Source organism: Palaemon carinicauda, chromosome 16, assembly GCF_036898095.1.
Source record: "Palaemon carinicauda isolate YSFRI2023 chromosome 16, ASM3689809v2, whole genome shotgun sequence".
NCBI classification, from domain to species: Eukaryota; Metazoa; Arthropoda; class Malacostraca; order Decapoda; family Palaemonidae; genus Palaemon; species Palaemon carinicauda.
This window is the reverse complement of record NC_090740.1, coordinates 26,012,059-26,036,798: the sequence shown is the minus strand read 5'-3', so window position 1 is coordinate 26,036,798 and position 24,740 is coordinate 26,012,059. Positions and strand designations below refer to the sequence as shown.

The window sequence follows — 24,740 nt, the reverse complement described above, 5'->3', positions numbered from 1 at the left end:
AGTACTGTACAGTACCTAATTTGTAATTTTTCCTAACTACACAAACCTTGAGCTCTACTCATACTTGTCCTGCCAGCAATCCCCCCCCCCCCCCCCCCCCCCCCCCCCCCCCCCCGTAACTCCTCCATACAATTAAAAGTGAAGTCCTTAAACCGGAGTGCATGAGTGGGGTGGCTGGTCTTCCCCCAGAAATTTGCAGTGGTAGTTATACCGCGCTCAAGTTTTATGGCCAGTTTTAGCTTTTGCTAAAGTAATATATCCATATTAAAGAGCTCAAGGCTTGTATAATAAACATTAATAAGGATTATATGCAGCCAGGTGTGGGTAGCAGACCATGAGAGGGTGCTGCAAGTTACAACATTGGGTGACTTTATAGTAATGATACAAAATATTGACCTTTGGTTTATTCCAGCTTCAAAACTTTTGTTGCGTATACAGTATCTTGTTCCTTTATCCGAGATTCCTTTCCCCCTGTTTTAGTTTTTTTTTTTTTTTTCCCTCATTAAAACAAATCCCCACAGGAATGGAGATCCCATGTACCTTTTTTGCTCATGTCTTTTAAGCATAATTTTAATAGGATTAGCCATTGTTACAAAGATGAGCTTAGTTTTATCAAGCTATGAATTTAAAAAAAAAAAACAGTTTAACACAGGTTGGCTTAAGGGCATTCTAGATGCAGTCTAAGCAAAGCTCTGGCAGTAATTTTAGTTTTTTTGGAGTGTTTTAAATGATCTAGACCTTGGACCTTGGAAGAATGAAATTTTTATTCTCCTTTCTCCCCAGGTATATCATCATGGTTTAATTTTATGTTTCCTTAGATGATCTCATTATCTATGCTTTGGAAAGTTTAAGGTCAACATCTAAAGTGTAATTATAATTTCCTGCTAATATGAGAGGTGCTAATTTGTCCTTTTATCATTTGGAGCAGCTGCCACCGTGGAAAGTTATCCCATCTCCTCAACCATTACATGATCTCTCAGTAGGGAAACATTAAGATGTGTCACTCAGTTACAGTTTATCAAAATATTAATGCTCATGTTGCTCCAGTCCACACTTGTCTCTTTGATGTTCTTAGAGCTTAAAACACTTTTATTTATGTGTCCAGAAGCTATGTCTTTATTCTCAGGTAATTTTCCCTTTATCAGGGCATCAGCAGCACAGAACAGCCTCCTGCTATACTATAATGGTTAAGTGTTGAAAAGGTTTAGTTACATATTTGGTTTGCTTAAATGTATGTTTTATTTGCATCACAGTAAATTAATGTGATGCATATCTGTAAACTTGAATTAGAGAATTTGACTATTAATAACATGCAAGAAATTATGGCAGAATTTTATTTAAAAGTGCAAATTCACAGGTACGTCAAATCAAGATTGTCGGTGATTCGTTCCACTGATCCTGGCATCTTTCACCTATGGCATCCAAAAGAATGCTCGACTGCTCTCTCAGCTGACCAGTATCGTGCCTGTATCACCTCACGCGCCCTTAATGAGGCCTCTCATGCTCACCTTGGTCTCATTGCCTTTAAGGATGATCTTGGAAAGCACCCACTTGGTGCTGGTGCATTGACTGGTGCCAGTGCTCTTGAGGAACAGCAGCTCAAAGCAGAAATGTAGACTTGGTTCTAGAACATGTGGGAGTGAAAGTACAAGCAGTGCATGCATAGATTAATGAGATTTGTGTATGGCAAGACTTGAAGCCTGTGATTTCTTTTCTATTATGATGCCAATGTAAGGTTTAGTTTTGCAAATGATAAAAGTTGTTTTCTGTGATGTGAAGGAAATTAATTATCTCATACTCTTTAAAGCTGCACATTATATTAGAGTTCTGGGAGTTGCAGTAAAAGTCCTGATGGTGCAAAATTAAGGTAAGGTAACTGTTAGCATTGTCTTAATTGACAATGCAAACAACTGAATTTTTAAAAAGTGGAGATTAGAGGTCCCTTTGCTGAATTTAGCCAAAATCAAATCTGAATGTAAAGTAAAATGTGTTAGTATTAGGGACAATTTGAACGGTCTGAGAAAAAGTCCAGAAATAAAGTTGATTTTTATGAACTTATTTCAGTTTAGATAGCCATTTCCAATTTTAAATATTGTTGAAATCTATACAAATGTTACGAAGGATGGTATATCACGTTCCAGATGTTTTACAGATTTTCATGAATTTTGTTTCAAATCTAGTATTTTTCTCATTGGTTAGTATTGAATTAAATTTTTACATTGGAGTTCTTTAGTGTAAAATATTGTTCTGTATTTAGATTGTAATATTTATGTAACGTGTTGACGTATCTTGAAATGGTTAAGTATGTCCAAATTGAAGCCCCTCATGAGTGGTTAATCATCTTCAATTTCATTATTCTATTTCCTTTAAACAGTATTTTTTATTGAAGTTCCTGGCATTGATCTTTGCCAAAGTTGTTTAGTAGTAGTTTTTTAAATTGACATTTTAGATATTTAGGTAACCATATTCAAAGAACTGATCCTGTGAAGGAACAATTTCATTTTCAGACTCTACCAATCACTCGGTGTCAAAGAAATAAATAAATTAGAAAATTGTTGCCATTTCACTAAGATGATTAAATAAATAATAGTTGGAGTGAAGACTCCCTTCTGCCAATTTGTTTAAGGTCCACCAAAGTGCCAGCCACTTTTAGATAGCTTGTGTATTTACTGTCAGGGACATTCAAGGCTTAATTGTTTAACAAGAAGCATAGGTGGCTAATTTATTAGTGGAAATTAGGCAACATAGAAAGTAAATAAATTATCTTAGTAGGGTGTAGAAATTATTCATGAAATCTAGATGGAGATTTATTGACTATCTTCATTTATATTGATTATCTTCATTTATATTGATAAATTGTCCAGGATCAGGAATCATATTCCAGGATTAGGTTGTTGTAAAACAGTAATAAAAGAAATCCTGAAATGAAGGATTGTTTAAGAAAGGGATCTGTAACAGTTTGATAAACTATTTATAACATTCTGCTACACTATACAAACCCAGTTTTATATATATATTTTTTTTTATGAAACTAAGTGTATTGAATAAATTTATTTATGGTATAAGCAAAATTTGCTACGCTATCGAATTTTTTTAATTGTTATATTGATATTACACTTTTATTTGCTTCTATTCTGGTCAGGTTTCAAGAAAATAAAAGATGATTTATCTCGGTGTATATATTTTATCTTGAGTATAAATTTAATAATGTTTTAGTATAGATGATATACAATCCCATTTTGGAGATCAGTAGGATAATCTCAATGTGGATATAAAGTTTAAATATAAATTTGATAAAGTTTCCAATAAAAGATAAATACATCTATTCTGCATCAGAGTAGCCATCTTGAAATATTGTATATCTACTCATTCTGCATAATGCAGTACAGTATTTACCTTTGATGACAATAATTGTTGTTTTTATATTAAGCATGGACTTGAATTTAAGCAGCTTCCTCAACTACTGTTTTGGATTGGGTGAACAATTTATAAAAATATGATTTTTTTTTACAAAGTCATTTGTTTATCTATTATTTTTTACTGTATACTTCTTCCTTTTCAGGTAAGAATTTAAGTGTGATATATTCTTGTCCTGGCGATAACCTTTTTTTTTTTTTTTTGTCACTAGTCATTACAGTAATATGTGATCATATGCAAAAATTTCAGCTTTTATACATTTTTATGTTAGAAAAGTCATATTCATTCATAAAAATCATGCTACAGTAAAAATTCTTCTGAAAGTACTGTACAAGTGTTTTAGTCTGAGAAACTTTCAAAGGAACTGGAGCTCATAAATTATACAGGTTTGATATTCTAATTTTACGCTGTATCTTTTTCAATTGATTCATCATTTTAATTTCTTAGCCCTTGTGATATGGATCTTTCCTTTTTCTAACAAGCATTACAAATTTATATGGAGGTACTGTATACCCCTGTTATTTAACCTCATAGATGGCAGTACCGAGTATCAGGATTCCCCATTGTATGATAAGCTGTTGATATGCAGTGCTTAAGATTTTGGTGTACAGTATACAGTTTAGAGCTGTTCAGAAACTTAAACATAGAACTTCATAAATATTTTTTAAAATTATTTCATGGATTTTGTGGATGAAAAGGAAGAAAGGGATAATATTGAAGACATGGTAAAGTAAATTCTTCAAGACAAAGGGACTCATCAAGAGAGACTTGGGCTCCCATTTAGGCCAAATATTTATGTACTTTTCTCCCTCAGCAAAAAACCCAAGTTAGGTGTTTCTTTGTAACAATGAAGACCTGGAATTCTGTGTAATGAAAGGGATTTTGAAATAGGAAAACCCTAGTTTTTGGGAGGTGCTATGTGGTCGCTTAAGAACTTTCCTGTGTGGTTAGAACAGAGAATCCAATAAGACAAAAAAAATAAAAATAAATTTGAAGAATTTTAATAAAATTTCCCCCAGGTACCTGATGTGCTCCTTGAAAGGGAAGGCCCTCGCCAAGGTCGTGTCCAGCTCCATCCCCAAGTATATCATCCTTCATACTGGTGTTATCTGGGATTTCTCCAAATTTACAACGATACCCAGTTCCCCGCAGAAGGCTAACAGAACGTCCCGTTGCTGCTCCAAGAGTCCCTCTGACACTGAAAGCAGCAACCAAACTTCTAGGTAACTCAGGAGTCGGAAGTAGCATTTGTGCGCCCACTCCGACACCAGGGAGAACACTTGTGAAAACCTGAGGGGCCGTGGATAGGCCGAAGCATAGTGTGGTGAATTGGTAAGGTACCTGACCGCACTTCAGCCTTGATAGACTTGTTCAGGGCCGAGAGGTCTATCGCGGCCCTCCAACCCCCCCGGGATGCAAGGTGTCCGCCCCAGGGTCCCTTACCAGGGGAGGGGTCTCATCCAGGAAGGGGACCTGGTAGTCTTCCTTCAGAACAAGCCCTGTCCATGGGTCGGTCCTGGAATTCTCCCAACTTTGCCAATGTTTTGTAGGCATCCCTCCACCGGTGGAGGGGATAGTGGAAGGGGGGCCTCTCGCCCTACTTCCTCCTAGGAACCTGGGCTCCTCTGGAAGAGCACCGGGGCTTGAAGGGACCCAAGAATCCTTGAGGGGCCTTGAAGGAGGGCTGGTGGGAGGAGTCCCAGGACCTGCCTTCCTTCACAATTCTCTCCATCTTCTGCTCCACCAGGTTCTCTGGAAACAGACCTTCCCCTTCTACTGGGGAGTTCTCAAGCAACCTGGGGTCTTTGTCCGGGATCCTTGAGCCAACTTGATGGCTTTGGTCCCGGACCGGAGAAGCTCTCAGAAGAGGTTCAGGCCTGCTTCATTGGAGAGATCGTGGTGGTTGTGGAAAGTGGCCACTGCCGCAGACCACAAGTCCAACCAGAACATGGCGTGGGACAGGAACCAAGCGGAGGCCTCCATTGACAGGGTCTCCTGTAACGAGAAGGCCTGTCCTCCTTAGGCACCGTCCCCAGGGCCGGTAAAGTCCAGATCCCTGGACTCTTCCGCCTCACTCAGGTTGTTCAAGTCCCAGATCCAGGCTAGGACCCTCCCAAACATCGTTTCCTCCAGTGGGGGCGGGAGCCATCATGGGCTTGCCCGCCTCGCTCGAAGGGGGCCTCACCACGCCTGGGAAGCTCACACCCCTAGGCTCCCGATGCGGGGTCACTGGGGGACCTCTACCCATTCGTGGCAGCATGGGACCTTGCCGCACGGGGTCTGCCGCGGGGCCGATGGACAGGCCGGAGAGCCTCGGGAGTAGACCACGGGCTCCGCTCTCCTCTCGGGGACCCCGTCCCACAGGCAGCCCCTGCTGCAGTGGGAACGGGGGGACTGCCATGTCTGCGATGCCGCCTGTTCCTCCTGCTGCTGCTCCTGCGGCGGCTGTGCTGTATAGAGGAGGGGGAGCCGTCATGGGTCTGCCCGCCTCGCTCAAACGGGTTCTCCCCCAGCCTGGGGAGCTCACACCTCTAGGCTCCTTCTGCGGGATCCCAGTGGGATCCCTACCCAATCCTGGCCGCACGGGGCCTGCCGCTGGGTGGGAGAGACCAGTGAGTAGACCACGGGCCCCGCTCTCCTCACGGGGACCCCCGTCCCACGAGCAGCCTCTGCTGCAGTGGGAACGGGGGAACCCTTACCGGCCTTCCTTGGTGAATGGGAACTGCCTTGTCTGCGATGCCGCCTGTTCCTCCTCCTGCTGCTGCGGGGCCTGTGCCGCCTCCGTGATGACCTAGAATATTTTCTAGAGAACCTCGAGGAAGACCGCGAACGGCTCCTCTTGTGCCCCCTGCGCCTTCTCCTCTCATGGGAGGAGGAACTCTCCGAGGAGGTCCCGTCCGAAGATCGGTCTCCGTCGGAGGAAGAAGGAGAACGCTTGGCGCTCTTCTTTTATGGGGTCTGTCGTCACGCAGGGTCACGAACCCAGTCTTCCCCACCTCGGGGATTGCCAACCCGACAGAGGGAGACGGTTTGGGGTGGGTGCATCGCACTCCGAAGTCTCTTTCATCCCAAGGCTGCTCGACGTCTCTCGGCGAACTACCCGGGGTCCTTGGCACGGTCGACCAGGGCGGCGGAACAGCATCGGAAGAGCCCGTCACACAACACTCATGATATGGATCACATGTCCCCGATGACGGGCCTGAAACAATACACAGAGAAGGCAGATCGGTTACCGGGGTTACGGCTGGAACTGCTACCAAGGGGGCCACCTCCGGACCACGAGTTTGGGCTACAAACTCCTCCATGGAGGGGGTACCTACAAGGCGCAAGTGCGCCCACAAAGAAAATAACAAGGGATCCGCTGCAGGGGCCTCACCCGACAAAACAACAGGCTCAACAATTGGTTGTGGCCTGGCAACAGACTCACCTACGTCCCTGCCATGGACGGGAACTGGGGATGACCTTTGGGACTTCACCTGTACCGGAGTCGTCCTGGCAGAGGACAACTCTACCGAGGATTTCCTCGCATAATATGTTTCTCCTTCTTGGCCTTCTTTTTCTTCTTCATCCCGACTACCTTCCATTGCCAGTCGGACCAAACGACGCATTCAGGGCAAGTAGCATCCTTCGCCCACCTTTGTCCCTGACACATGGAACAAAGGGAATGAGGGTCAACCTCTTCCTTGGACAAGAAAGCGCCACACGCTTTCTCCGCAGAAGGCCCAGGCCAACGACGATGAGCCTCCATCACAGGGCAATGATACACACACAGGGAAAGAAAGGACACTGGAGAACACGAGGGAACACAGGAAAGACGAGGAGATCACGTGGGAACCCCACGGTCAGGGTCGGAGCGGGAAAGAGGTTGGGACGTGTGATGCACGTAGCGACAACCAGCAAGAACTATGGACCTGAGGTCAAGATGGCAGCTGGGTCCCGGCCAGGCATTGTGGGGGTGGGAATTGAATCAATTTGGTCTGAGCAGAGTGGTTTATACCAGTCCTCCTATGGAAGTAGTTCGAGAGAAGCATCTCTTGTCGGAACAAATATAATTTCAGTTTCAAAATTGACTTTGTCCCTCCTTGATACAATGAGTGTTGTGGGAAGGAGGGTGGGCATGTATATGAACATAAGGGGAGTATGGAAATAATTTTACTACTAAAATTCTAATTATTTTAATGACACGACCCTAACTCCCCCACACACTGTTGGTGTAGGTGACTTGAGAACATAGGCTTGGGGGTGAAATTGGGTTGGGTAGTCTAGGCCTGACCTATTACCTAGAACAAAGTGGATTTCTGAGTTACCTAAAAAGAAATTACTGGTCTTATTCACCCAAAAATTAAGGACCCGAGAGGTATATATAGGCTATATAGTGAAGATATAGCTCTGTCTATATCTATCTATTTACCAAGGCACTTCCCCCCCATTTTTGAGGGGTAGCCAACATCAAACAAATGAACAAAGGGGGACCCTTCCTCTCACCACTCCTCTCAACCTGACAAGGGATTCAGCCGAGTTCGGCTGGTACTGCTAGGGTGCCACAGCCCATCCTCCCCCGTTATCCACCACAGATGAAGTTCCACAAGCTGAATTCCCTACTGCTGCTACCTCCGCGGTCACCAAGGCAACCCGAGGAAGCAACAGGGCCTACTGGAACTGCGTCACAATCACTCGCCATTCATTCCTATTTCTAGCACGCTCATTTGCCTCTCTCACATCTATCCTCCTATCACCCAGAGCTTCCTTTACTCCATCCATCCACCCAAACCTTGACCTTTCTCTTGTACTTTTCCCATGAACTCTTGCATTAATCACCTTCTTTAGCAGACAGCCACTTTCCATTCTCTCAACATGGCCAAACCATCTCAACACATTAATACCCATCATATCCACTCTAGCTGCTAAATCATTTCTTACACCCGCTCTCACCCTCACTACTTTGTTCCTAACCCTAATCAAGATACACCAGCCACTCCTCAAACACTTCATCTCAACACATTCAATTTCTATCTCTTCATCACTTTCATTCCACACAACTCCAATCCATACATCACAGTTGGTACAATCACTCTCATACAGAACACTCTCTACATTCATGCCTAACCCTCTCTTCTTTACCTCTCCCTTCACTGCCCCCAACACTTTGCATCCTTCATTCACTCTCTGACGTACATCTGCTTCCACTCCACCATTTGCTGCAACAAGACCCCAGGTTCTTGAACTGATCTACTTTCAAGTAACTCTCCATTTAAGATGACATTCAATATCGCACCACCCTCCCTTCTCGTGCATCTCATAACCTTACTCTTACCCATATTAACTCTCAACTTCCTTCTCTCACGCACCCTTCCAACTTCTGTCACTAATCGACCAAGCTTCTCTTCCAAGTCTGCAACCAGTACAAAATCATCTGCAAACAATTGATTTACCTCCCATTCATGATCACTCTCATCTATCAGTTTCAAACTTCAACCAAGCACTCGAGCATTCACCTTTCTCACCACTCCATCAACAAATAAGTTGAACAACCATGGCAACTTCACACATCCCTGTCTCTCAGCCCCACTCTCACTGGAAACCACGCTCTCACTTCATTTTCTATCCTAACATACTTTACTGCCTTTGTAGAAATTCTTCACTGCTTGCAACAACCTTCCACCAATCCATATACTGTAACCTCATCACATTCCACATCGCTTCCCTATCAACTCTATCATACACTTTCTCCAGATCCATAAACGAAGCATACACCTCCTTGCCTTTTGCCGAATGTTTCTCGCATATCTGCCCAACTGTAAAAATCTGATTCATACATCCCTTACCTCGTCTAAAACACCCTGTACTTGTAAGATGGCATTCTCTGTTTTGTCCTTAATCCTATTAATTAGTACTCCACCATACACTTTTCCAACCACACTCAAACTAATACCCCTTGAATTACAACACTCGTGCACATACATTTCCCTTACTCTTATATAGTGGTACAACACACACACACACACCCAGTCTACTGGTACCATTGACAACATAAAAATATATTAAATTAAACAATCTCATAAACCATTCAAGTACAATCACACCCCCTTCCTTTAACATCTGTTTTCACGCCATCCATACCAGGTGCTTTTCCTACTCTCGTTTCATTTAGTGCTCTCCTCACTACCTCTCTTATAATCTCTCTCCCATCACTGGCACCTCAACACCTACAACAGCAATTATAAATCTGCTTCCCTATTATCCTTAACATTCAGTAAACTTTAAAAATATTCTGCCCAATTTTTCCTAGCCTCCTCTCCTTTAACAACCTTCCATTTTCATCTTTCACAGTCTTCAATTCTCAAACCACCCTTCCTTACTCTCTTCACTTCTTTCCAAAACTTCTTATGTTCTTCATATGAACGACCTGATCCTACCTCCAGTCAGCGGCCCCTCTTTGCCTCAGCTACCTTATGTTTTACTTCCACATTTTTCTCTCTCTATCTTTCATACTTCTCTACACTATTACTCTGCAGCCATCCTTCAAATGCCCTCTTTTTCTCTTCTACTTTCATCTTCACTCCTTCATTCCACCATTTACTGCAATTCCTCATGCTGCCTCCAACAATCCTCTTGCCCCACACATCACTTGCAATCCCAACAAAATTTTCTTTTACTAACTTCCTCCACTCCTATAAATTACTAGTTTCTCTCACTTTCACTCTTGTCATATGCCATTTCCAACCTTTCTTGATATTCACTTTTTACCTCAGGTTTTATTACCTCTTCAACCTTCACTACCTCCCTTTTACATCCCCCCCCCCCCCACTCTTTTGCTACAACTAATTTTCCTTCCACCAAAAATTGATCAAACATACTGTTAGCCATACCTCTAAACACGTGCACGTCTTTCAGTCTTCCAAACTTTCTTCTAGTTATCAACACACAATCCATTAATCGCTTTCTACCACTCTTCCATTTGCCACTCTTACCCATGTATACTTGGTATTACCTTTCCTTTTGAAAAACTAGAACTTATAACCAGCTCTTGCTCAACACACATCTACCAGTCTCTCCAATCTCATTTTCACCTGGTACCCATACTTCCCGATGACACCTACCTCTCCAGCACCCACTCTAGCATTTAAGTCACCCATGACAACTACATAATTCCTACTACCCAGTCTTAATCACCTAAATAATTCATTCCTCTCTACTTCACTTTTCTCAAACCTGGCCCATATGCACTAACAAAAGTCCAACATACCTTACCCAGCCTAACCCTTACCCACATTAACCTAGATGATATCTCCTTGGGCTGGGAGTTTAAGTTAAGTTTGGCTACAGGGTGTGAATGACAAGAATTACCATTATTAAGAGGGATTCACTGCAGTAATAAAGTTTAACAAAAGGAACAAAGTTTTGTCCTGAGCTTGTGAAGCTCATGACTATCGAAAGATAACCGACCTTATGCTGCCCAAAGGTGGGGCGTGTCATAAGTCATCATTCCCACTATTATACAAATCTATAAAAAAATAATAGTAAAAATACTAGAAACGATCTGGAACTGAAATAAACCGTCAATGGTGTTACAATCCCAAATTAACAAAAAAATAAAACTAAATAGCTGTAGCAAAAAGTTTGGGGTAGAAAAATAAGTGCTACTTTTGATCTAGTTGATAATTGTGGTCGATTTTAAAATTAATATTAGATACCTCATATTTGCAGATAACAAATAAATGGTCATCATGTCCTCTGTAAACAATGAGCTTAGCCTTCTCTGCTCAAAGAAATTTCTGGAACACTAGAATTAACTGCTCAGTAAATCCTTCCAGTAACACTTCACATATACTTATCCACAACCACCCATGGATCAATTTACCTGGCGGACCAAGTATTAGTTATTTCTGTTTATTAGTGTACAAATGAACTTCAAAAAACCCAATAAATTCTATAATAAAGTTAGGTTGCCAAGTAATTATATATACGAACTATTGCTTATTGATCAATTTGAACTTTAAACCACGTAATAATTTAAATTGAAAATTATAATCAATGCTTAACCTGAATTTATAGCTTTATTTTACGAGGTACAATGATTGGATTTTAACTGCTTACTAAATCATCCTTCTAGAAGAGATCAGGTACTTTAACTATCCGAGTTTCCTTTTATTTATTTTCCTGTCCTACAGGAGAATCTGAGAGTATATCGGCTGAATTCTATGATTGTTTACCCTTTGAAAAGAGAGTAGTAGCATTAACACATACTCATATCATATTTGTATTTACAGTACTAGTGCCCAGGTAAATTTATGAGAGTTGAGCTAGTGGCTGAGCTTGCCAGTAAACGGTGAATCTGTCGTCTGAAACAGGATGAAAAAAATCCTAAATAGTTGAAAATTTCATTATTCAAGTGACAAACGATATGAGGCGCCGTCTACATTAGCAATATGAGACTTTAACTGAAGGTTCTCCTCTTTCTTGGGAGGAACCAAATCCTTTTGCTCAATCTCTGTGGAAGTGAAGTACTGTACAGTATTAGCTGTATGGGATTTATTTTTATCTTTATCTTCTAGGGGTTGAGGAAAATGGGATTCACATAGAGCAACCAATCAGAACATATTTTATCTCAAATTTTCCTTTGGCAAACTTTTGTAAAGCCTCATAAGTGAGCTTGGACAATGACTTGATAGTTTTGCTGATAATCTGAAAACCAACACCAGACTCTGAAGGGTCTCCTGGGCATCAAATTCGGCTGACAAGGACGGAAAACGGTCTCCCATATTATGACCACACGAGAAAGATCTCACGAAACCCCGCAAGTTTTGTGAATCCCAATAATTCTTTTGGGTTGGCTATTAAGAAGGGGATTGATTCTTTGGATAAGGAAGAATCCCTTTTTAGCAACATATCTCATACTCCCCAAACCAATTTTACCCAGAAAGGGAGTTTTCTGACCTGGCACTGTCATCCCAATCACAGGTCAATACAAAACTGATCAAGAGACCTCCAGCCAGCAGACTGCTCCTGCTAGATTAAGAGACTTGTTCCTCAACATGATGAAGTAAATGTCACACAGTTCTCTAATAATGCATTCTCACAGGGAATAACAACGCCCGACAAAATATTCAATTCAGGCTGGCAAGCACATTCCGTGCCCAATTGCCCAGGGTTTCTTATTAGGTCTCCCGCTTCCACACCCATAGTGGATACATCCTCCTCTGATTCCTGCACCATTACTGAGCCAAGAAGACTTTGGACAGGAGACTAAGCACCTACAGGAGCTTTCTTATGATCCTAAGAATGCAAGTGTTATGTGAATGGAAGGAACTTTAGTGGGGTCCGAAGAGGGAATGGGTTGATGCCTGAACTATTTGGGCTCTAATTGAGGCGTCTATAGGTAATGCATGCTAACCGAATCCTGGAGGAACAGTACCCTGCCTAGCAGAAGCTTGAGTTTGTGCTGAACTAGCTAGCTGGCTAATCCCAGGGGAAGCAGCCAAAAGCTGCCTCCTGGGGGAGACTAAGATCCTCTCTGAGGGCACCAGGGGTAAACCAAGGTCTCCTGTGAGGACAGCTGGGATAAACCAGCCTCCTCTTTTTGGCCCTCGACCAAATATGGCCCACCGTGACCACTTATCAAACCCCTAACAGCTGAATCTAATGTTGATGGAGAGATGAATTCTTGGAGTTCCTTACTAGTCATATGCTCTGAGGGCCCCACAATATTAACAAAACATACAACCAACATAGAAAGTAGAAAAATAGAAATTTCTCTCAAGCCTGCTGCGTATGGATCCCTACTTTTTGCAGCATGAACCAATTGTGGGCATTTAAAGCAATTTCCAGGGTGCAAACCCCTCCCCCCAAATAATTATTATTATTAATACAAGCTAAGCTACAACCCTAGTTGGGAAAGGAAGATGCTATAAGCCCAAGGGTTACACCGATGAAAAATAACCAAGCGGGGAAAGGAAACAAGGAAATAAACTATGAAAGAAGTATTAACCAATCAAAATTGAATATTTTAAGAACAGTAACAACATTAAATTAGATATTTCATACCAAAAACATAGGCAGAACATGTTTCAACACTGTAAGACTATATTTCAGCCTGGAACTTCACCATGGTTGGTTAATAAATATATGACTGTGATATACAAAAGAGACAAAAAATGTAAACTATTCCCAGCCACTACAAGTACAAAACTAAGAACAACATTTTACACTGAAGAAACCATATGAACCATAGAGTTAATACTCAAAAGAAATAAAAAGGACAAACTTTTTAAAGCTAATCCATTCCCATACTGTCATGGAAAAAATCACCACTTCATATGACGAGTGACAATCTCCAAGTAAACTAAAATCTCAAAGTAAACTACACCCGAAGATGAAAAAATTGGTACATTTATTATGCAAACTATATCACTAAGAATAATAAATAACAAAATCGGAAGTTAACCAACTGCACTAAACCTAAAGGATGACTGTATCTTTCTTGAAGATTGAGGAGGATGCCTGAACTGTCTGGTACAGTACAGCGCTTGTTACATGCAACAGAAAAGAACATCCTCATGCGTTCATGCATGAATTTAAAAGACAGTAGTCGAGCACAGACTACTAGCAACCAGGTAGCTTAGGCTCCAGTACCAGTACTACATTGATTCTCAACAAAGTGATGGGTCTAACATATTTCAGCTTTAGAGGTGCTGTGACAAATTCAATAGAGCCTGATTTTGTAGGTCATGCAGTGGACATTATTACATTGGTCCTGGAGCAGAGTGGACAATATTTCTTTGGTATTTTCTTTTCGTATTGGATTCTGTGTTCTAGCCTACACAGAAAACTTCTTAAGGGATCGCATAACACCTCCCCAAAAACAGGTTTTTCGTATGTCAAATACAGAGCATTAAAACCCAAAAAGTTAATCTCATTAAAGATGAATTTACTCCAGACTGGATATAAAGTAGTGTTGCCAATAAAATGAAGTTCTATAAATTACATACAGTATTCTGTATATCTTAGAGGAAAGTATTATTTCTCATTTCTACCAAAAGTGACCCCTTAAAAGCAGGTCAGAATGGCATTACCAAATATACCATCATTAAAAGCAGACATCGTTATATCCATCACAATTAATCTTTTATGCAAGTGTAAATTGTCCAATTGTACCACGAAGTGAACTGAAATTCCCAAGTAATGTACCGTTATTCACAGAAAGAGGGTATTTGGTGAACAAAATGCTAAGAAGAATTTATAATATGTTATAGAAGGTCAAGTATTGTCACTAGTATCAAGAAGTTACAATACTGTACTTTTAGCTAATGTGTAACTGGAAAGCCTTATATTAGCAGTACATAAAACCTTTATTATTGGTGAAGATTTCCTGATATTCTCAATAATAAATATCATCATCAATCCTGTATACAGTACTGTTACTTGACGTATATAGATTCAACTTTAATTTTTTTTTTTATATAATTTATATGGGAGGAGACTTTCATAGGTGCCATTTCATTTACATCAAGGTTACAGCTAGAAATTTCTAGAATACAGTATCTAATTTCTTGTAGACACCCTCTAGCATTAAATTTTACTTGCTGCTTTCTTTAGAACTGTCTAGAAGCATGTCAGTTGAGGATCTTAGGAAACTTATGAAATGAGTGCAGAAATTAGAGTTATAGTAAATAAAGTTGCTGAAGACATACAGTATAGTATTGAGGGGTCTTAGTCAGAGATGGTAGGAAGAAGTGTCAAAAGACATGGTGTTGAAGGACAGTATATCAAAATATTTCTTAACTGTGTTTCTGTATAGAAAAGCCATGAGTTAGCTAGCTATGTAAAAATTTATTTTAATTTTTTTTTAAATAGCCAACTAGAAAGTTACAGTCACCCTCAGTCATCACTGATTTTGACATAGCGGTTTCGATATTCCATAGTACTGAAATGAAGTCAACCACATTATATTTCAAATAGGGTTTTGATTCTTTGCAGAACCTTGCGGTCAGACTGATGTGTGCAGCCCGGTGTTTTCAAACCACCTGTGCTTCAATGCACTCGGCCTTGTCGCCACTTCTGTGGCTGAAACACTCATTCTCTTAATGTCCTTTAAAGGACATTATCTCCCAGAAGTGTTTGTCAAGTTACGTATGAATTTGTTACGAACTCTGTATGTAGGAGTACGTTTTCTTATACGGTACACCTAATGTTCAATGCTAAATGCTACTACTGCGCCTTAAGGATTATATCATCGCCACAAGTTTTTATTGCGCAAGACTCCATAAACGGTAAGTGGGGTTGAGAGGCAACCTCGGGAAGATAGCTATCACTCAAGAGTGCGGTCTCATTTCACCTTGGCTAATAAGGCTGTACTGTACATATATTTAAATAATATATACGCTGCAGTATCTGATTGTTAGATACGAACACCAGTGTCTTATACTTATAATTGTACTGTACATAGGGTGGCATGGCGATGACTTATTCATTATGGGTCATCTTGTACTGAAACTGTATTGGTAATGTACACTTACCTTTTTAAAGTAATACGCAATACCATGATAAACCAAGTGAAAAATATGTAGTACAGTACAATTGAGTTTTAGCTTAGGCAGTGGTCCTTTCTTTAAGGGGGAGTTACGCGTTGACTTGTCCTAGGTTGGTCACCAATATTACATGGTCTTTTGGCTTAATACGGGTGTCTTTGTTACCTAACCCCCAAAATGACGAAGGGCTGGCTGTAGTTCAGTTATCCAATTAATCAATAAGCTTAATTGGTCTTGGCATTGGCGTGGCTTGTTCACATGATCTCGTTGCTCATGTTTTGACAATCAGTACAGGTTTTGCAATGCACACCTGGCACGTTGGTGAGCATTTTCGCGTTGCTTAGCTCAATTGATCTTTGCTCTTCGCTGTGGCTTACTTTAATTACTATTTAATATAGTCCAGTATGTCCTTGTTGTTCTGTCTTGGTAAGCCGTAAATCGCTATGTACAATAGCCATGTGGGTTAGTATTTTGGCGTTACTTCAATCATCTAATTAACCACTTTGCTATAGTCAGCATAATGTCTTTTCAACACATTTCACAGGTTGGTGCAGGGTCCATAGCGGTAAGCAATTCAAGTTGTGTTTGACAAAATGTTCCTTGTACCTAAATCTTTCTATAAACTCAGGTAATTTGACATTGTATACCTTTAGGTGACTATTACTCAAAATTTTCAAAACTTGCTTATTTAGGTACACTAAAATGTGCAAGACTTGCTTAGTGCACCTCTGAAATGACTTTAGTGGATGCCCCTCTGAAAAGATTTACCTTCTTATTGACTTCACTGGTCATAAATAAAACTTCTCTCTTACAAATCTCAAACTAAAGTGAGAACTGGCCAGTATAATTTAAGGTAAGACCCTACAACACCAGAGAGAATCATGTAAATTTCCTTGAGAAAAGCAATTCGAATAGCAACTAAACTTTAGATGGAACCTTTTAAGAACATTGGGCCTAGTGAAATCCTCCTCCCACCTTCTGTAAGAAGGCATTTTCACATGAACTTCAGCAATTCAGTAAGAATCCGATAAAATCAAAAGCATTGAGCTCGAGTCACAGGACTCTAATAAGTGAATACATAAAGTTCTCGCAACTTTTGCTAATAATGGCACAGTAAATGAAATGAGATGTGTGAAGATTGGTTTTCATACACTTTATTCAGAACACCTTGACTGCATTATATAATAAGAGATCTGCCTATTCAAAATTCCCTATAAAACTTCTGCTTAAACATGACAATGCCCATAGAAACAGGTATATAGAACAACAATGAACATCAATATAGGTTGTCTAAGCCTACTACCTCCACCTCATAAGGAAGATAACATTTTCATCTTTGCCTTTGTGTATAGAGCAGTTCATGCTATTGGAGATGACAAAGAATTTTTTTACCTCCTCGTTCCCAGACTAAAAGAGTTTAGGGACAGACATGCTACCCAAACAGAAGAATTAATGTCAGTACTGGTGATTATCAGATGCACATATGAGGAGAGATCTAATGGCTGTATTTACTTGGGTGTTTATTTGGTAGCCAGCAGAAGTATCGTTTCTGTTGTGTATGAAAAGGATCAATTCTCGGTTTCATTTGAAATATCCACATCCTTTATACAGGAGACATGGATGATCCTCTTTCTTCCTCCAAAGCTTCCCAGTGCCTTTATCTTTGGAACACTAAGGAAATAGTACTCAAAAGGACTCGCCTTCAGTTATCACCAAATCACATAAGATCAGCCTCCATTTGACAATACTGTATACCATAATCTAATACAGAATCTCACTGGTCATTAAATGTTTGTTTTCTGATGTGAGTCAAATAAGAGAAGCCTCCTTTCGCAGCACATCTTTAAGTGAAACTACCTTTTTGGTTCAAACTGTCAGCACTCCCATGGAGTAACCTCAACCAAATCATTTCTTGATACAGTTTTGTTAAAGTAAAAGGAAACGACAAAACCTCTTAACAAAATACAGGCATCATTAATTCTGAAAAAAATACTTTCCATGATTCTGTAGAACTATATTTCTCAGAAGAATATTACATTCGATTTATCAAGACATGGGTCTCAGTTTTGATTTGGTAGCTAAAAAAAAAAAAAAAAGAATTGGCAAATATGTGGACTTTGGTGGATTCATTAACATCTTTTAACATGGAGAAAAATATCCTGTATCTAGAGTGTAGCTTCACTGTTACGAATAAAAGACCTTTGTTCAGATACTAAATTGGCCTGAAAAATACAGTACTGTACTTTCTATTAACTTCCTTGAGTTGTAGCCAGCTTTATCAATAGCTCCATTTCTCAGTTTTTTTGGCTTTTTTATTCTGGTAATACATGCAGTACAGTTACTCTCAGAATAATAACTTCAGGATTTCGTGCCCACTTATTAATCTCATGCCATAGCACCTCCCATTTACTTTAAGATTCATGAACTAATTTGTTATTAATGACAAAGACATTTATTATGTTCAGTTAGAATTTAGTTCTCTCCATTCCAGCCTTCATGATATATTCTTCTTTAAATGTACATATCTAGGATTCAGTTCACATTTGGGAAACTTTTGATTTGAGGAAGCACATGGTTTTGGCAGTGGCTTCTATTTTTTTTGTCATCACCTTGATAGCTTTGAACTGAAAAGGAACTCTAGTTCACTCATACGAGTTCCCTTTGGGAGCCTCAAGGCTTATGCATTTCTTTATTTTGAATGTAAAGAATGACTTTATCACTGACATTTGTCTCTAGAATATTCTTGGTTGAAATACTTAACCCTTGGAGACTATCCCATAAGGCAAAATAATTTCCTATTCACCATGCCCAAATACTGTATGTATATAATAAAAATGAGTATCGTATATCTGTTGTAGCCATTTTCTAAATTAAGATTTCTCCAGACATTTACCAATTGTTTTGAAAGCAGAACTCTGGAATACTGTATAAGTACACCCTGTCCAATTTATAAGAAATACCCTGGAGAACAGCAATGTACAGTCTATTTATTCTTTTGGACTCATTGTAGATAAGTAGCATTAAATTATTACCAAAGTAGACTGATACTACTTGTAGAATATATGTTGATACAGTATTGTGTAATACTGATTTAATTATTTATAGCATACTACAAACATCTGCCTATCTTCTACGTACAGTAATCCAAGAATGTCAAAGAATGAACTGAAGGTAGTTTATCCTTTTGATTACATTAAGGTGCATTTTAAAGATGCTCTGATCCTCAAAAAGGACTCAGAACAATACATTATTATCAAATGTTTAATCAAATAATTAATCAAAGTAATGTTATACTGTATGATAAAAATCACAAATGAAGGTTTTGCCATCTTTGTATGTTGTTATTGATAATACAGTACTTTATTTGTTTATAAGGTATATAATAATTGACAAATAGATCTCTTGTTTTGCAGGACTTAGAGAATTACTGCTCGCTGAATTTTGATTCATTCAGTATTATAGTCATTCCTTGATATTATATTTTAAAATGCACAAAATGTGATGATAACTTGTCTTCCATAGGCTACATCATCCCTAATCTTATAATTACTAAGAAATTTTAATGTTGTCTGTACTTAGTAAGTGGTCAAGCCTTAAATTCTGATGAATTGATTCAATTCTTTTACTTTTGTGATTTTATTACAGGCATGAGCTGAAAGTTAAATTAAATGTTTCTTGTTAATTAGCATTCTGTTGAAGATTTATCTTTAATATGGACAATAAAGGATACATATTTATAATTACAGAATATATATTTACCCTTTAAAGATATTTATTGATATTTGAATTTTGTTGAAATGCTGTCAGATTTTATTAGTTCTTTTTGAAATGTGTAGTTGTAAGCAAATAATCATATAAAATATACTTTTATTCATTCAAAACTAGTTTTTCACTAATTAATTCCTTAGAATATTTACACAGAACTGTGTTTCAAGGTTTTCATCCTTACAAACTTCGAGATACACTGCAGCAATTGGTTTTATTTATGAATCAAGATTTACCAGAGATTCTATTAAGCAAGATGGAAAACTTGGCCTTTTTGTAATTTTGTCACGGCAATTGATTTTTTGTCATATGACATGTTTTTAGAATAATGAGAAAGAGTTAAATATAATCTTAACAAAAAGTAAATATGACAAATTTGAAAGTCATTTTGATTTTTCCTGATAATAAAAACCTGTAGCTATTTATAGGGATTATGCCTTCAGTGAAGCTGCAAGATGACCCATAAGACTTTTATCGAGGTATAATCACCCGCCGCTGGTTGGAGGGGAGCCAGCTATCCCGCTCACCCACATATTAGTGTTATGTTACCACTTTTGATTGTAGGTAGGACATCTTGGGGGATAGGTGATGGTAGGTCAAGCTGTATAAATGGCTACAGATTTGTATCGTTACGAAAAATACAAATTACTTTCAAATTTTGTCATTTGTTCTGACATTAATAAAAACCCTAGGCTATTTATAGGGATGACTCACTCATTAGAAGGGTGTAAGTCCAAACCAACTGATTTTGGTATTTGACCCGGCGTTTTCTCCGTAAGTGCTCCACATGTAACGGGTAGAAATCACTATACTTCGCTAAATTCCATGCAACACACAGTCAGCGGCCTACACAATCTGTGTTTGTGATACTAGCAATGTGACTGTTCTAGGTAAGAGTTCTCAAAACATAGGAATCTTAGAATGTACCACAGACATTACCCAATCCCACCTCGCTAGAGGTATGGGCACATAAGTATTATTTCTATACTAGGTTACACGAGGGGAAATAGTTTTACCTGAAGATAGGCGAGGCCAGCTTGCAGAGGACCGTGGGTGCTGTTCCTCAAGGGAGGGGAAGATAAAAGAAAGAAAGAGCTAGTCATTCTTTAACATTCATCCCAGATTAACCCTGGGTAACATATGCCCTCAACCATTTGCTACTTGTCCCTCAACCATCTGCTACTTATGCAGCCACCACAAGGCCAAAGGAGAACGTCTCCATGTTCCTGTGGGTCACGTCTTGCAGGTAGTGGGTGGTGGAGGTCGTTTGAAGCTTCCACATGCCCGGTTGTAGTACCTGCGTCACAGAGTACGTAAATTCTTTTGAACACTAGGGATACTTCAATGCCCCTAATGTCATGAGCTCTGGGTCATTGTGGTGGCAGATCAGGATTCAATGCAAGGTTTATGACCTTACGAATCCAATCAAAAAGATGGTGTTCTTTGTGATCCTCCTCTTGATCTTCCCAGTACTGGTGAAGAGTGCCGACACTCGGGGGCCAAGCTGTTTTAGTCCTTTTGAGGTGATACCTCAAACTCCTTACTGGGCACATTAACAGTTTAATTTGGACCATCAGTTGCAGAACAAAGACTCTCAATCCGGAAGTAACCGAATCTACAATTTGCTACTCCCCAAATTTAAGTTTGCTCTAGCCTCGGGGACCAGAGTTAGTGAAATAGTGGCCCTATCCAGACATGAGGGCCATATTCAGTTCACAGGAGTGGGAGAACTGAATCTCTTTCCTGACCCAACATTTCTCGTCAAGAACGAGATACCTACCAAAAGGTGGGGTCCTTGGAGAATTTGCCCTCTGAAGGAAGATGTCTCGCTGTGTCCAGTGGAGTTTCTAAAGGTCCATCTTCGTAGAACTTCAGACGGGGACAGCTCTTTAAAGGAGAAACCTAGGGGTCAAACCTATCACTAAAACAACTAAGGGCAAAGATCACCTATTTTATTCGCAGAGCGGATCCTGACAGTACACCCGCAGGTCATGATCCGAGAAAAATTGCTTCGTCATTGAATTTTTCCAATTCATGGACTTAAACGTCTTCGCTCATATACTGGATGGAAGTCGTCCAGAGTGTTTTTTAAATACTACGCGAAGCAAGTGCAAGAGTTGAAACGCTTTGTGGTGGCGGCAGGTAGTGTACTAAAACCTGTCGTCTAGCACTGCGAGGAACAGTGAATTGATTGGGACTGTCAAAGTATGGGTGAAGGTGTTGACACTTCACAGTGCAATACTTTAAGATAAGTGTCACCAAGGTGACACTATGGACTGTTCTAGTTATTTAAGGTGAAGAAACATAGAAACAACACTTGTGCCGTGTGTTCTTACACAGTGTGAAGAGACAATCAATATCACAGAAATGCATATTAGAAAATTTAATAAATTTTCAGTTTTCAGTGGCCCCAACACTTTTTCCCTTTCAGGTGAAATAAAAATTTTCTGGACTTGATTGTAAAACATGTTTCTTATTGCATTCATTAACATTGTTAACATTATGTTATGTATGTTGATTTTGCTGGTTATTTATTACCAATAAATACTTTATGTGTATTTGCATCTTATTTCGCCCCAAAATTGATTTCAATAAAGGTATGTCAGAGTATTATTTTCCTTTAATAATCTGCATATGTATATATGAACAAGATATATAGCTAATACCTTTGTTCTTATACGAGTACACACTTTACCTGGCTATGCATACAGCGAGACCTGTATGCTCTTGATGCTGTTTGTATATGCAAACCTCGAGACTTCTTTCCTAAGTCTAGTATGACTCTTCCCTGCAGGGGGCAGGAAGCACTAACATGGTTTATGATTAGCAGTAATGACGTATAATGGTAACGTCATATGTCTCTATGGTCTGGATGACCAAGGAATAATTGTCCTGAGGTTAGGGCACATTTAAAAAATCCACAGATACAGTACTTTCTAAATAATTCTCTGGTAACCTTCCATCAGGACGACATGGCCTGAGCCCAAAAAATGGATTTTGAGCGAAGCGAAAAATCTATTTTTGGGTGAGATAGCCGTGTCGTCCTGATGGACCCGCCTTCCTTTTCTATAGAAAAGGCCTTGGCAGGATCCCTCCCTAAACTTCTATATCTGTAGCACCTTGCTCAACGCTACAAGGAATAAAACATGGCGGCGACGTACAGCGCCATCTGGATACTCAAAGTTGTAAGGGAGGAAGGGTAACCTTGATATCGGCTCCCCTTCAAAATTTGCCACTTTCCCACTCGAAGCGAAAACGCTATTCGGAGTGAAGATTGCTATGTGTCGTATCAAGATATATGTCCCCTGATTTATGCGATATCCTTAGGAGAAATTTTAAGGATATTCGCGCCAGGAGTTAGAATTCTGGAGACCTAAAGGTAAATTCTCTGGGAATATCACTGTAGTCAAATATACCTTAGGAAGCTACTTATAGAACCTTCCATCAGGACGACATGGCTATCTCACCTAAAAATAGATTCCGTTTATTAGGGGGTGACTCACCAATTAGGAGGGTGAACGTCCCTGCTCAAATGACAAATTCATAGATAATTTGTATTTTCCAGACGATACAAACCTTCAGCTATTTATTAAGGGTATTACTTTCGGCGCAGCTGAAAGGACAAGCCATTAAAATTTTAGCGAGGGTTAACTACTCATTCCGCTAGTTAGCTTGCTACCACTCCCGCTCACACACCTGTGATTTAGCTCGCTTTGCTTGGAGGTAGGACTTCAATAGGGATAAGGATGGCGGGTAAGTTTGTATGAATAGCTAAAGGATTGTAACGTTAGGAAAAATAAACAAATTATCTACGAATTTGTCATTGTTCCGTAGCTGGAATACAAACCTACATTATCTATTAGGGGGTGACACCCATTAGGAGGGTGGCGGTCCCTGCCAATCTGGCTTTTTGGCTTTACCCATGGCTCATTTTGAATAGGTTTGTACCAAAAATAAGGAGTCTCTGCACCTCGCTAAACCTTGCTACACAAGGTATGCCGCCTACGCAAGCTGTGTGTTGAGATACTGTATTTAGAAGTGTGACTATCCAGGTAAAAGTTATTCAGAGTCTTTGTAGGAAAAACTGTTGTAACCAAGACTTTCCCTATACCACCTCACCAGGGTATGGGGACGCAACAGTATTAGCTTAATACTAGGTACACATGGAAGCATGGTTTACCTGCAGTAGTTTGAGGTCAGCTTGTGCAGAGAACCCAGGATGCTGCTTTCCCCAAGAGAGGGGAGGATGAAGAAAAGAATAAGAGCCAGTCAAACCTTTTCATTCACGCAGACTAAAACCTGGTAACAGTGCCCTCAACTTTCTGCTACTTGTCAAATAAGGAGCTTGAGGTATTACAGTATACCAGCTGTTGTGCAACCACCACAGGGCCAATAGAGAACGTATCGAGCCTCCTGTGGGTCACGTCTTGCAGGTCGTGGGCTGTGACCGTATTCTGACGTTTCCACACCACAGCTTGTAGAACCTGCGTCACCGAGAAGTTTCGCTTGAATGCCAGAGATGCAGCTACGCCCGACATCGTGGGCTCTGGGACAATGTTAAGGAGGAGGGTCCGGATTCAGGGCATGGTCTATGACCTTGCGAATCCAAGCAGAGATGGTGTTTTTAGTGACCTTCCTCTTGTTCCTCCCTGTGTTGACGAAAAGTGCAGGCACATGGGGATGGGCTGCGGCTATTCTCTTGAGGTACAACCTCAAACTCCTCACTGGGCAGAGTAAGAGATGATCAGGGTCATCAGTTAAAGAGCGGAGACTCGAAATCCGGAAGGAGTCGAATGGAGGAATCGCCACTCCTGGATTCTAAGTCTTAGCTACAAACTCAGGGATGAAGCTGAACATTACCTCTCCCCATCCCCTTGAATGGGCAATGTCATATGAGAGATCATGAAGTTCACCGATTCGCTTGGCCGAAGCCAAAGCTAGTAGGAACACCGTCTCTAAGTGAGGTGGCGATCTGTTGCCTGGCGTAATGGTTCATAGGGAGGTCTCTTTAGAGACCTGAGAACTCGAACC

The 24,740-nt window shown here is 40.2% G+C and overlaps 1 protein-coding gene and 1 long non-coding RNA gene across 10 annotated transcripts in view; one reads left to right on the top strand and one right to left on the bottom strand.

Moving 5' to 3' along the window:
* LOC137655701 (chondroitin sulfate N-acetylgalactosaminyltransferase 1-like) overlaps nucleotides 1-2,553 on the top strand; it is a 106,415-nt gene extending 103,862 nt beyond the window's left edge. For all 9 annotated transcript variants that reach the window (XM_068389699.1, XM_068389696.1, XM_068389693.1 and 6 more), the window contains one exon: nucleotides 1,358-2,553. In XM_068389699.1, coding sequence (XP_068245800.1) covers nucleotides 1,358-1,616 — 259 coding nt within the window. In that variant the 3' untranslated portion in view covers nucleotides 1,617-2,553. The remainder of the gene's footprint in view (nucleotides 1-1,357) is intronic.
* The window catches only part of LOC137655703 (uncharacterized), a 96,648-nt gene that overhangs the window by 48,688 nt on the left and 23,220 nt on the right, over nucleotides 1-24,740 (bottom strand). The window lies entirely within an intron of this gene.